This window comes from Monomorium pharaonis, chromosome 3 (assembly GCF_013373865.1).
Source record: "Monomorium pharaonis isolate MP-MQ-018 chromosome 3, ASM1337386v2, whole genome shotgun sequence".
NCBI classification, from domain to species: Eukaryota; Metazoa; Arthropoda; class Insecta; order Hymenoptera; family Formicidae; genus Monomorium; species Monomorium pharaonis.
The window spans coordinates 3,870,585-3,886,056 of NC_050469.1; the positions used below are offsets into that span (position 1 = coordinate 3,870,585).

A 15,472-nucleotide genomic window follows, 5' to 3' on the forward strand; every position below is an offset into this window, starting at 1 on the left:
CAGAGAGCTGGCCGTTTGAATATTCGAGGACACGTGCTAAACGTTTACAAATGCCTGACAATTCATTAATCACAATATGACGGTCATGTAACGACTGAGACGTGGAGTTAAAATATGTGATCCTTAATAGCGCAAGTGTGATGGCCAGCCGGCTGATTAATTATCCACTGTCTGATAAATGACTCCCGGCCGCTGACGAAAGCTCGTTAAAGAGAATACGAAGGAGCGCGCCTTGAAATCTCTGGTACGAGCGCTAACGCGTAGGGAACGAAGCAGGAAAGAAATCGTGTCCTTCTATATTATTTCTCTCTTTATTGCTTCATAATTTCACATATTTACACCGTCAAGGTATCGACGAAACTCTCACGTACTACTACGTAATCGATACGCTCGCTCGCAGGCACATGAAAAATTCGGCGATTTGTTCCGAGGAAATTGTTGTTGAGCATATTGGGAGACAAGCGTTTCGTGTGAAACTTTCGTAAGGCAGAAGGGCTTTCCCCGTCACATTAGGAACTGAACTCGTAATTTGTAACTTTCGACTCAAAATGCAAAACGATGCAGGATATATTCTTGAATATGTAATTCAAAAAAAGACTCCGTATCAACAATACGTCACAATTACAAGAAAGCGAAAAGAAAAATGTCCGCTATTTCTGGCAATAAATACACGAAATTTTATTTGCCTGTCACGGAGAAAATAAAAGAAATAGGAAATACAAATATTTTTGGCACTCCCGTCGTTTTGCACTTTACATTTGTTATAAATGAATATCGCTAGAAGTTGGAAACGAAGCCTTTAGAAAATTATATTAAAAGCATTAATATATAGGAGATCGCTCACTTCATAAATATTTAAAATTAAAATAATCGTAAAAAAATTGCAACGAGTAATTTTTACCCTGCTATGAACTCTCGTCTCTGCTACATTTGACTAAAATGTTTTAAGTTACGCGCAGAGAGGCTGAGATTATCTTTTATGATATTTCCCTTTGGTATACACAGATAAAATATTTGACTATTCCACAGCGCTTCCGATATTCCACATAGATTTGTCGGTAACAATCGGAAATCTATACTGTTTGTGTGCTTTCACAGAACGTCCTGGATTATTAATCGCTCGCAATGCTTGTAATTCTCCTTTCGATAAAATCGAGCGCCAGTCCGTTCGGTATGCCGATTAGAATTTATACGGTGTTACAAAAATCGCGCACTTCTTCACTGAGAATTTTTTAAATCTAAAAACACACATAACCTTTTCTCTCTCTCTCTCTCTCTTTCTCTTTTTTTTAATTATATGATGAGCAATAATTTGTTATTGACGAATCAATAACAATACAGGTATCAATTCAGCTTAACTTACTTTATTCGCGAATCACGGAAATAATGCTTTTAGCGATTTTTGAAACATCCTACGGTAGGATTATTCTGCGGATTCACTTGAAATATCGAATAGTATACAATCGCCGTCGTAATAGCTAAGGAAAGAGACCGATCCAAAGGGATTATGTCTCGGTACCGTACAACTTCAGTGATGCGACGAATAATGACTTTCGGACGACGGCTGCAACGGCCCGTTGATGCTTTGCACGATCATGCTGAGACAGTCCAAGCTGCTTCCGTTATTTTGTGAGGACAATGCCTCGGTTTGCTCGAAACCTGGAACATGAAAATACGAGAGATACTAGTATAACGCGTCCCAAAAAAGTCGTATTTGGCATCTGTTATTTAGATAAAGTCGGTGATCGACATTTTAAAAAGCTGACCACAATTCTAAAAGACATACCATTACAAAAATGTAATACTGAGCACTGAGCAGTATTAAATTGGCCAGTAATTAATTGTTGTTAATACTTTAAATACTCAAAATAAGTAACAGTTACTCGCCAATTTTTATACTGTCCAATATTACATTTTTATAAGGGTTATTAAAATTTAATTTTTAAATTTAAAAGCATTTCAGACTTTTAAACTTTAATTTGTGTCACAAATTTAAATCAATAAAAACATTTTTCCTTAATATATTATTATTTTGTTGAAAAATGTTCAAAATGTGAAATTGGGATCAAAATTTTTAATAATTAGAAAACTTTACAAATTGTTAAAATATTACATAAACACTAAACAAAATCAAATTATTTGAATTATATTATTTAAAGAAATCGTGAATCAATGTGTGCCACAAAGTCATTGTACATAATGTCATGTATTGTAGGCAGAATTTAACATTTGTTGCAGATGAGTTTTATTCTAAAAAATAGGGCAGATAGAGATATTTTTCCTGATTAAAATTGCGAATTGCGTAAATCTGTGTTAATCATTTTCAAACTGAAATTCAACCACTGTGTGCCGCCTTCATTTAAACCCCTTATGCAGAATGCCAGAATGCTCCTTTTCTAACAAGCTGAAATTCTCAATGCTCGAGACTCATTTTCACGCCGCGTTTAGCGCAAAAAGATCATGGCAATTTCGAGGCAACGAGCGCAGTCTTGCAAACACGAGAGTAACGTGCACACTGTGTGCAAATTACAAACTACGTTTAAGCGAACTCTAGGTGCTCTTTGACCGTCCTCCGTCTCTCCCATCGCAGTGTATATCTAGATACGGATGAATTGCGAGCGCTTCCCGAACGGCAGTCGAGGTCTCGACTTCTTCTTTCCACTTTTCGTTGTCCTTCGCCGCGGAGAAAGCATTTGCATAAGTTATGTACTACGTTAAAGGTTTTGAAGCCGTTATTCTTGGCACCCATGCGCACTTCCGTCTTTCTCTGCCTTAAATTAAATTTGTATTTTTTTCGCCTTCGTAGAATGTATCCGCAATTTGTGATGATTTACGTAGTACCAAAAACAAATGTACAAAAAGTAATCATTCTTATAAATTACATTCACTTATTTAATTAAATATTTTTTGCGTGGCATTAAAACAAAATCTTTAATTATACATTTAATTGAATAATATTTTTACTTTGTACGTGACATTTGTTAATTATCTCTCTCGTTGTAAGTAAAAATAATAAAATAATAAATCTAACATATACACAAAAAATTACAGAAAATAAATTATTTACAAGAAAAGAAGAAATTGTTTCAAATACAATTTAGATATTTACACTAAAAGAATTTTTTTATTAAGTAAAGATGTATTAATTTTAATATCCCATTTTTCCTTAATTTAAAGAAATATTTTGCAGAGAAATTATTCTATACTTACTAATATTTACTTAAACATAGTAAACAGTAGAAAAGTAAGTACATTTATTGATAAAGAAAATTTTTTTAGATACACAAACGTTTAACATTAATTCTAAATCCTGCAAATGTGAGCTCTCGCGACAGATCATTGAATGCGTTGATGATTAATTAGCTACCTACACTCACCAGCACTTCGGACGTGTCGCTGGCACGAAAATGTGGATAAAGATATATCTGGTAAGAGCGTAACCATGAAAACGAGTAGCACGAAACTAATAATATTAGTTGGAACGACGAATGCGCCGACATGGATCGATGAATATGAAAAGAAGATGGGTAGCTTCAATCTTCTCTTTCTCTCATTTTCCATCAGTCTTCTGTCGTAATTAAAATAATAGTAATCTTCTCAATTTTAATTACGAATTATTTGCCCAATCACAGTTAACACAAGAATATCGAAAAAACAATAAACCTTAAACGACAAGCAATTGAAAATAAGCAATCTCCGCGAAAATTGATTGATATTTATTTAATTTAATGAAGTAAACGTCATTTTAATAAAATTTTAATTGAAACTTAGTTACACCACTAACACGTTTAGCTTTGGAAACAAAAAAGTTACGGGGAAAAAGTAGAATCTAATCAAACTTTCGCTAAAGAAAAATCGATTCTACATTAAAAAATAATCGCGCAAATAAAGTTTGTAAAAGTTACTTATTTAAACCTTATAAATATAATTATACAGAGATAATGTATACGTTTATATGTACACCATCATTGACACCTGATTTCTCATAAATATTGCGAAAACTCTGACTCTTAGTACTTTCAATCTCCATAAAATTAAAAACAAGGATTCAAGGAGACTATAAATATTCATGGATGATCTTTTATATATATATTCTTTTATTATTATCTTATATATATGTATATACATGCGTGTGTGTGTGTGTGTGTGTGTGTGTGTGTGTGTGTGTGTGTGTGTGTGTGTGTGTGTGTGTGTGTGTGTGTGTGTGTGTGTGTGTGTGTGTGTGTGTGTGTGTGTGTGTGTGTGTGTTGTATATATAAAAGAGAGAGAAAGAGAAAGATGCTAATATAATGAGAAAATGCAAATTTTGTATGGCTCCCTTAGTATTTGATGATATACAGATAGCAAATATCATAAAACAAGAATAACAAAGAGTGATAATTATGAAAAATTATTTTAACTATGTCAAATTTATTTTGGAAAGCACGCGTTTATGTACTTGGCGTATCTTTTTTACCTTTTTAAGGTTTTTTATGGGATCTAGATTTTGTATACGTAAACTGTATTTAAACAAACGTGCTCTCTTCTCTTAATAACCTTAATAAAAAAAACATTTTAATCTACCGCATTTTCTTCTTGTTGTTGCTTTCAATACTTTTTGATTCAATCATAAACTGAAGTTTCTCTATGTCACTTGGAATACATCAGCAACATATTAAAATTCTAATATTAATCAGGCTAATTACAATATGTCGTATTTGTAAATAAATTTTGTTGGTACATATTATTTTGTCAAAGTATTTTATTCGAGTATTCCGCTTCGTTTGATCACTTTAAATGTTTGAAAAGAGCTACTGTGTATTGCCTTTGTTCTCTATAAATTATCTCGAGACAAGAGGTTTTCCGAAAACCAGCGCAGAAATTTACCACAACAAACGTTAATCACGATTGAAGTGATTGTCTGGCAAGGCAAGGACGTTGGAAAGAGCGCTGAATATTTATTTATAAATCACAGGACGTATGTCATACTTCTGTAGATGATATACCGTCCGAATTGCTTGCCAAATTCATTTGGTATACCGCGCAATCACGATGCCGAATAGATCTCGATGGTGGCGTAAATTATTTAATTTACAGGACTGACAACTCTGTCAACCGCAATGTAATTCTCGACGCGTAGCGCAGACATATATCTCTGTCATATGACTCTTTTACTTTTTATAATTCTACGTTAGATAATAAAATATAGAATATGCGCCGCAATTAAGCAGAAAATATGAAAAAGATTAACTTTAGGCTTTTTGTGTATTTCGATGACAGTATTTAAAATAGCCTGAATGATAAAATATCAAGATTCTTTAAGAAAACCGTAAGGTTTAATATTATTTCTACATTGTTATTTAATTTAAAAATTATTTATTTCAACTTTGCGTAAATATTTATTAATAGCATCTAATTTCTCATTGAAATAGTAATGACGCAAATGTATATCTCTAAGAATTATTGAAAGAGATTCAAATGTAGAACGGCATTAATCAGGATGGCAGTCGAATTAATCTTCTTAAAACTTAATGTTAATAAATAAGAGATTTTGATCCAAAAGATAGCAAGCACACGTTCCATTATTTCTCAATTATCTCTTACGATGTATCTGGCTTATTCTATAATTTTATATCGTACCGAGGCGCTCTAATCGATTCGATAAATCGATAGATTAAATTGTAATTTCCTATAACATTCGATAAGAACGGCTGAAAAAACTGGCCGACAAAGAAATGAGAGATACATTTGAGAACGGATAGGAAAATACGATATATCTGTATTAATTCCAAAGAATTCATTAAAATAATATTTTGCATACATGGCATATCAATAAATTTTGAGCATAATTTGCGATATATGTATTATTATTATTTATACGACAATAAGAGATATAATATTAATAAAACATTTCAGACATAAAATGTTCTTCGTTAGAATTAAAAATTCAGTTTTGTTATGATATTCTCGCAATGAGTTATCGAATGCACATGATAAATTTAAAATCTTTTTTTAAAATAAGATAAAATACGCAAATAAATGTAAACAAATGTAAAAGAAAATAAAAAATTAAACACACAAAAATAAATTTTAAAAAGTTTTTGAAAATTCCCGTTATCACCTAAAATTACATTATTTCTTTAGGTGATAAACGATTTTATATAATTCAAATCAAAAGTATTTATTCACAGATTTGATGATTAATGTATAATTGTATGAAAATATTACAAGACTTTCAGTTTATGAATGTACATAGAAAAATTGTGCTCGTGATAAAAAGATGCTTGAAGAAGATGAATTAAAAAAGTTCGCTAAAAATCCTGACTAATATAATTATCTTGATAAATTTTGTGTGAAGATAAATCTTGCTCCTCCCCCCCCAGCCTTACTGAAATCCTGGGTACGCTCATTATTCATGCGCAACAAACGGTACTTTCCTTGAAACCGAGCGCGAAGTTGTGAAGCATCCCATACTAATTATTTCGTCAATTCTACCGACTCGTTCCTGTACGACATGGAAATAGGTTACACTTCGCCCACGTAGAAGTAATTTCGGGTGCGAAGGCTTAATATTCTCGGTAGACTTTCTTTGAATGCAAAAAAAAAAGAAGAAAAAAAATCTCGGTGGGGTAATGCCGCGACGAATGCACTTAGAGCCTCTTGTTCCCGGCAAGTTCGGAGTCACCGATGCGTTCCTCGCTAATGAGGACGAATCAAAGGTATATTGTGCCGTTGGAGGAAATCCGCATGCATTCAGTAAATCGTCTAGGACACGTCTTTGAAGATGGAAATGCAATTAAGTCGTCTCAATTTACTCACTGTCCTAAGCATCCGGTGTTCTAAATAGATTGCGACTTCTTCGGAAACGCTTTCTTCGAACACAAAATCGGTTCGCTCGGGCGATCATGCGATTGTCAAAGACCACAATCAACATTTAGAATTCTTACAGATAACATTTTACAATCACGTAGAAAGTTTTATATGCTTTGCATATTGCGCTTACATTTATGAATTTTATTGCAATAGTGTTTGATGATTACTTAATTAACAGGTTTCACATTACACACAGAAAAATACATACTGTAAATTGTTTGAATTAAGTAAACATTAAATACATACGTTGATATTAAAGAATTAGAATTTGTAATAGCATTATATGTAATATATATTTCCTAAATATTATTTATTTCAAATATTTCAAAAGTTTCACAAATCATATATGCGCAACTTTATCATAAGGTCGTTATAAATATCAAATTCATTCTTATAAATATCGTATAAATTTTTTCTAATAAATGTTAAAACAAAAATTCAATTTGCTTATCATTCTAATTTTTCTTTGATAAAATTTTATAATAATCTTCGAAAGATATATTCTTTTTTTTAGTATACAATAAAAAGTTGTTTCTAAAATTTGTGATAAGTATACTTTAAAACTATTGTCAACAAAATATTATTTGTTAAAAATAACTGTTAAAAAAGAAAAAAGTAAGTAATCGCTTTTTTTAGCAATAAATTGATATTTTTTACTGCGTAGAGAATATTACGGTTTTAGTAATATGTGATTAGTTTAAAAAAATAATAATAGCTATTTCTTATAGTAAATTTAGTATTACGTATTATGTGAGTTCTTAATGTCTTAATTCTAAATTTATTTGCGCAAATGGTAGAGCTTCGTATATATAGTTTCAGCCATGATTCTCTCCTACATATTAATCGGAATTATGTTCACAAAATGTGCGTACTGCGAAATCATATTTATGAGCTGAAAAAGAGGTGATAACAAGTTATTTTCGCACGAAATTTAATATCAAACGTACTGTGAGATTTAGAAGTTAATTTACGTCACAAAATTTGCCTATGTTAAATAAATAAATTATTTTTTAACAGTTCATTAAATCATTTTTTTACTGTTCAAAACAAATAAAGAAAATAAAAATTTACCCATTTTAAACCGGCGTTAAAACTATAAATTTTATATATCTGTGTCATTGTAAAAACACATGCCACAGAAATACACCGATATGAAGGGTCGTCACTACACTTCTAACACGAAACTATGAATTGAAGAAGAAAAGAAAGAAAAATAATTAATTTTTAAGATTAATAATCTCTGACGCAGTTGAATCCATAAATTAACGAGATTTGCTCAATTTCTATTTCAATTCGTTACCTGTCGAATCACACTTATTAATTAAAGTGTTAACTAAAAAACTAAAAATATTATACATTTTACATAAAGAGAATTGTTCGTTATATTAAAAATTATACTTAATTCGGCAGTACAATAGATACACTAAAATTGAAACAATAAACAGAAGATTAACATGGGCTTGCTCAAAGATGACACACACTTTTATATTTTTTATGATAGAGTTTAATTATTAATAAATTATATAAAATCATTTAAATAATACATCATAATCATAAGTCAGAAAAAAAAATAAAATTCTTTGAAACATTTTATCACGATCATTTTAACGGTTAATTTTATTTTTCTATGTAATTATAAGAATTAATTAAATAAGACCATAAAAAATTTGATGCAATAAATTATAAATTTTAACGAGCGTGTGTGTGAGATTTAAATGCCAAAATCGGCGAGTACATGAGCGATGTCGTCAGTTCGATTCGTCCTATCGAGGGCGAGTTGGGAAATTAACGGGGTTTCCGGATACATTAGCGAATTCTTGGTGCGGCGGAGTATGTACCTTGGCTGCAGTTTCGTCCGCGCTTAAATTCGCGTTCCGCCGGGCTGAGGACTCCGGCGACGATGCGTCATACTAATGTACCGTGGCAATATATGGCACTCCGGTGCTGGTGGCTTGAATTTTCTTATTCACTCGGATGAAGGTCCGGATATTTTTCGAGATAACTTCTCGCACGTGCATACGCACTGTCGCGCCAAACTTCGGCGAAGAATTCATTAGATAAATTAGGGATATATGTATCGCATCTCTCAAAGTATTACTAAAAATTCAAAACTTTTATAGATTTATATAGACCTATTATTTACGTTTGAGTAACTATATCTGTGTAGCTCTTGTAACATTTGTATACAATTCTCTTAACTATTTTGATTTAAAAGTTATGTGTGTTTAATCTTTTATTGTTTCTCTTGATTCTTAGGTAAAATTGCATTTTACACTACTTACTTGCAAATTTGATGAGAAAGTAAAATTAGGAATTAAATCAAATTTTTTCATATAGATACTAATAAAATTCTAATAAATATTTGAGCAAAGTTCTCATCTGGATTTTACTTTCTCATTTAAATATTGTTTATCTAAAAATTGTAACAAAGTACAGTTATACTCGCTACATAAGCCTTAATAAACCAAAGTTTTTATAATTTTGCCCTTTGCAAATTGCAGGACCAAAATTCAGATATTTGCGATCAAAATATTTTGTCGTTTATTAGGAAGAAAAGAGAATAGATGTAAAACCCTTATTAAAATGTAATACTAAGAAGTATTAAATTGGCCAGTAATTATTACTTATTTTGAGTATTAAAAATACTAACAGCAATGATTTTAATACTTAAAATAAGTATTAATTACTGGCAAATTTAATACTGCTCAGTATTACATTTTTAGAAAGAAAAACCTTTGGCTTTTGAATTTTGATAATTTTTAGCTGATATTATAAAGCTAAACATCCTTAAATATGTTGTTATCTGCAATTTATTATATTTACAAATTTCGGTTGAATGGACAAGAAAGAGAAGAATCGTGAGATTTTGTAGAAAAAAAATTGCCGATAAATCTGAATAGGATTAAAATCGAAAAGTATATCCTCTAGAACCGCTGTCCAAATTCCCATAAATCGGATTTCTCATCCATTAAAAGCTAACTCAGTACAAAAGAGGAATTTAAGAGCTTCTCGATAATAAATCATGATAATATGTTTCCGATTAATAAAATAGACGTTAATACGAGCAATGTAGTACATCCAAATAACGAAATTATAATACTATTAGATAGAGTTTCTCAATATTTTAATGTAAACAAGATAGAAATGAAGAAACTGCAAAAGCAAAAACAATCCTGAAATTTTTGACGCTGTACGCAATATATTAACTGTTTATCGATAAACAATAATCATTAATTAACTTCGGAACGCTTTTACTTACGAGGACTCGCTTTCTTTGAGTGCTGTAACGAGTCGTTTGATCATCAAGCGCAGAGTAAACTTCTGGCCTACATTTCATACCGTGGATCCAAATCAAACGACACGCGTGTAAGGGAAACACATTAGAGACATAAAGTCTTCTCTTTTGCGGTCCGTGTTGCTTTACGAGCACGGAACCGTGCACTCGTACAAGCCTGTCATAATCGCGATCAAAAGAGCAATAATTCGCGGAGGATAAACAACATGTACATTGTACGTACGTTGAGAGCGAATATTAGTCCACACGGCCGGCACGAACGCTACATGATTGCGTGGAGTTCCCGGATTTAAAGTTTAAACATCGTGTTTTCGTGTTTTAACGCATTTTTATATTTATACGCGCGAATCAGAAGCGTTTCTCAAGCATCTTGTATCTGTGCCATTTCACAAACTTGTGTTTTAGTTTTGTAATTTTAGACTTTTTCTTTAGAGGTCAACAAACAATTGTTTTTTGCATATGCAACTTTCTCTTATAATTTATCTTTAAAATCATAATATTCGTGAGATAATACAGATTTCGTAGAATTTTACTACAACTTTGATAAAATTTAACCAAACTATTTTATATTATAAAATGTTAATATAGTAATTGTATAATGATTTTATAATATAAAATAATTTGGTTAAATTTTATTAAAATCTTACTACATTTTACTAAAATTATAGTGAAGTGTTTTTCGAAATCTATTGCGCCATAATTTTGAAGGTAAAATGCTAAGGCCATTCTACAATAGTGTAAACGTAGTGTAGTGATTGTAAGGCATGATTGGATATTCATTTTTATTAACATAAATTGACATTGTTTTTGTTTTATTTTTAGAATTAGAAAAAGGTAAAAAGGAAGTTACATTAAAATAAAAACTAATTAAAACATTGAAGGAATTTGCATTAAATAACCAACTGCATTTGCAACTGCGTTTGTTATTGGACAAAGTTCATTGTTCATTAAAAATAGAACAAGGATAAAATTGATGCTGACAGCGATAACAATGCGTGACGTACCTCAAGGAGACATTGAAACCGTTATCTTCACATTTGAAACTTAATAAACATCTCCGAGCAAAATTATATCGCGAGATCGAAGGCGGGAAGTTCAAATCTCACGTATGTGCCACAGATCAAGCTGCGTCCCTCAAACCACCCACACTCTCAATGTGCATTTCATCCTTGTATTTCGTTTTATCCTGGCGCGTCCCGCGGAGTTTTTCGGATTCGCGAGGGAAGACGACGGCTGTTTTCGAATAACACCTATTAAATGGGACATAACGGCGGCGCATCAATTAAAATAATCAGGCACCGCGCTAGCAGGACACGCTTGAGCGATTCGCTTGGCAGCGTCGCTCCTTCCTCTCTCTCTCTCTCTCTCTCTCTCTCTCTCTCTCTCTCTCTCTCTCTCTCTCTCTCTCTCTCTCTCTCTCTCTCTCTCTCTCTCTCTCTCTCTCTCTCTCTCTCTCTCTCTCTCTCTCTCTCTCTCTCTCTCTCTATCTATCTCGCACGCGCAACCTCAGTATAGATAGGATTCTCGCGCGCTTCTGCACGAGTGCACGATGCGTAACACGTTCTAACGCAATCGTGAATTATAGGCCTGTTCCGCGGTAGTAACGAAAGCTAAGCTCGCCACTGGGCTTTTTCACCAACCGATACTCCGATGCCTCCTAGCATCCAGAATATTCAGCCGCCGAAGATGTACTCCGCGAACAGAGAGATTCCGTGGTTGGGGAAGAAGGAGATGAGCAAGAGGTGTCACGCGAGAATGAGATCACCTATATGATTTATCATTGCGTCAACCATTGCGGAACGTCAGAAGAAGATACACGCAGGTGTCCTCGCAGGTGCGATCAGGTGCGAGCGGTCTTTGGTCCACGACATGTGCACGCACGAAAGGACACATTTGTTTTGATCAGCGCGGACTCTAAACGCGTCGCTGTTTATGTAATCGCGCTTTACGCTCGCTCGACCAGCACGTCGACGCGTGACAGTAATCGCTTTTCCCCGGCCGTACGTCCCGGCTACCATCTCCTCTAATTGACGACTTTGTCCCACGGAACATTGGATTTAATAAAGCCGATGGAAATAGCCCGAATGGCTGAAACTCCTCTCCGCTGCTCGGCCCGACGCCGACGCGACGCGCAAACGTATCGTTTAGATACTTGCAGGGAAACGGGATCAGGAGTTCGTGATCCAGGAGTATTTTTAATCCCATTTATCCAGTAAGCAATATATCGTTAATACAAGGTTATTACGTTATTAATGATATTTTATAACATGTAACATTTTCAAATATACAGTTCTTAATGTTGTATACAACGTTATTGTGAAAAATATTTGAGTAGAATATTAACAATAATATTTCTACACTGTAATTATAATGTTTATGAATATTATATTATGGAATAACAATTCAAAAACATTTACAGAATATTACGTCATAATATTTATAATGTTCATAAAATTCACATAAAATCAATGTTTTAAAAAATTGACACTGATTAAAAAATGTGTTGTATTTGAGACTATACTAGATTATAGTAAAATAATTATAGTTAGGAATATTATTATTATAGTATCTTATTATTACTGTAATATTAGTAATAATAACCATATGCTATTATTGTTTAAACCTGTATAATTTATAATACAATTTTCTATAGTTGGCATTATTATAAATATGTTTGTTATTATTATATAATATTATTGTAATATATACCATAAAAATAATATTCCTAATTATAACTATTATACTATCCAATAATAATTATATTTTACTATGCAATGATAGCCGTAAAATCACGTATTTTTACCAGTAAATGTTCTTTGCTTCTTGAGTGTAGGCTTTCGTTTACATAATATTAATTACATAACATTTCCTTACATTCATAAACATATTGATGCAGTTTGATCGCAAAAACCTGTAACACTTTGTGCATGAATATGATGAATAGAAATGTTCAGTGTACATTATTATAAAAAATTGTTTACTATGTAATATTGTTATGTGATATATGTATATAATGTCTGAAAAATTGTTTATATTAATTTAATCATATTAATAACATTTTCTTAATTTAAAGAAATATTTTGTATGTTTATAAGAAAGTTATTTTACACTTATTAGTATTTACTCCTTTATCTTAGCATTAACTAACAAGAAAACCTCGCGAACTCGAAAATTCAGATTTTAATGAAACTTGGCATAAATGTAGAGGGGGTAAATACATAAATTTAGAAATTTTTAGTTGGTGCCCAAAAACGGTTTGAAGGGGTAAAACCACCCTTCAAAGTGGAGACAATTTTTGCGGTTTTTTGATATATCTCGTAAATTAAACAAAATATAAAAAAAAGTTTCATACAAAAGTTTTACAGTATAAATACCTTTATTTAACTATGCTATTTATTTAAAAAAATTTTTTATAATTTTCTTTCTTTTTCTGAAAAATGAATAACGTAGTTAAATGGAGGTATTTATGTTGTAAAACTTTTATATGAAACATTTTTTAATATTTTGTTTAGTTTATGATACGAGATATATCGAAAAACTGCAAAAATGTCTCAACTTTGAAGGATGGTTTTACCCCTTCAAACCGTTTTTGGGAATCAACTAAAAATTTTTAAATTCATGTCAGGTATTCACCCCTCCTCTACATTTATGCCAAGTTCCATTAAAATCAAAATTTGCGGATTCTCGCCAGGTTTCCTTGTCAGAGTATTGTAAAAATTCATTATTTTCCGCAATCGTGATAAATTTTTACAATACACAAAGTGTTGTAAAAAATAATTTCTGCAATAGGCTGACAATTGCAGAAAATATCGAATTTTTACAATACACAGAGCATTGTAAAAATTATTTTCTGCAATAGGCTGACAATTGCATAAAATATCGAATTTGTTCTATTAACATTTATATTGGTTGCTGCATAATGTTTTATCACAGGTATTTAAAATATTTCTTAATATGTCTTTCATACATATTTTTACTTTTATATTGTTTTCATTAATGAAATATTTAAAGATTAATAAAAATTTGATTTTATTACAGAGAATTCATTACAGAATTAAAAATATTTTATTACAGAATTTGTAAAACAACAAAATTATATATATTTTGTATAAAATTTTATGTACTTATATAAATCATTTTAATATATAAATTTATTTTTTTTATTCTATATATAGAACTAAAGTATTGTTGAATTTCTTAGATATACATATTGCTCTTTTGAGTTATTAGCGACAAATTGATTTTCTAGCTCATTATAGTAATTACATCATAATCTGAATTAAAATTTAAACTTTTTTCTTGTTTGTTACAAAATTCTCGAAGTTGTTTTGAATTCTTCTTTAAAAAGTATCCTTGTGATTTTGTAATCGTGTGTAACCAATGTCATTGATGTCAGCTATAAAGTAAAATGTAAAAAAATACATAGCTGACTCGGTTTGACGTATGAAGAGTTTTTTTATACATTCAGAGAAAAATTCTATAGTCGTAACAACTATAAAGTGACAACTATATAAGTTTTATTCATAGAACTGTTACACTAACTATAATTTAATAAACAATGTTATAGTAATTGCAATTACACTGTTAGTTACAATAACTATGAAAATGGTTTGTATTACCACGGCAACATTATTTGTGTAACTATTAATTTATAATGAAATAAAATTTCAACTATAATTATATAGTTATACAGATCAATAAATAAATAAATCTTAACAATTATATTTTTTCAGATTATGTATGACCGATTAAATATGCGGTCGTAATATTGTAGTGAAGCAATCATTGTAGTGAAGTAATCGTTGTAGTAAAGCAATCATGGTGTAGCAACCTTAATGTTAGGAATAAAAACGGAAGAACTCAAGTTCGAATCCTAGGTATTTTAATTTTTCGTTACTTACATTTATATTACTATTTCTGTAGTGTTCTTTTAATTAAAATTTACTACAAATCATTAATATTATACTATATTTTCTTTGTTCGTATAACTACTATAACTTATTATTGTTTTTATTACAAGCTGTACATAATTAGAGTCATATTTGTTCGTAAATTTATAATTGTGCTGATAGAATTTTTTTTTAGATCTAAGTAAGATCTGTGTCAAATAAAAGTTCTCTTATAAAGGGAACGAACGCGAGAAGGTTACATAAATAAATCATGAGAAATATTATATAGGTACCCATTTTAGTAAAATAATGCAATATGAATATTTTCCGTGTGTTTCAATAGTATTCATTAACGCTAATTAATTCTGAGTTATTTTGATAGTCGACCGCGTCGTGACAAACCGGTACCGACTTTAGCATCGCATTGTTATCTGGC

At 31.1% G+C, this 15,472-nt stretch overlaps 1 protein-coding gene across 1 annotated transcript in view; it reads right to left on the bottom strand.

Annotated features, from left to right (window-relative positions):
- Positions 1-292: 292 nt before the first annotated feature.
- The window catches only part of LOC105829386 (transcription factor SUM-1), a 53,351-nt gene continuing 38,171 nt past the window's right edge, over positions 293-15,472 (bottom strand). The window contains exon 5 of the mRNA XM_028194984.2: positions 293-1,659. Within this exon, the coding sequence (XP_028050785.1) occupies positions 1,529-1,659 (131 nt within the window). The 3' untranslated portion in view covers positions 293-1,528. The remainder of the gene's footprint in view (positions 1,660-15,472) is intronic.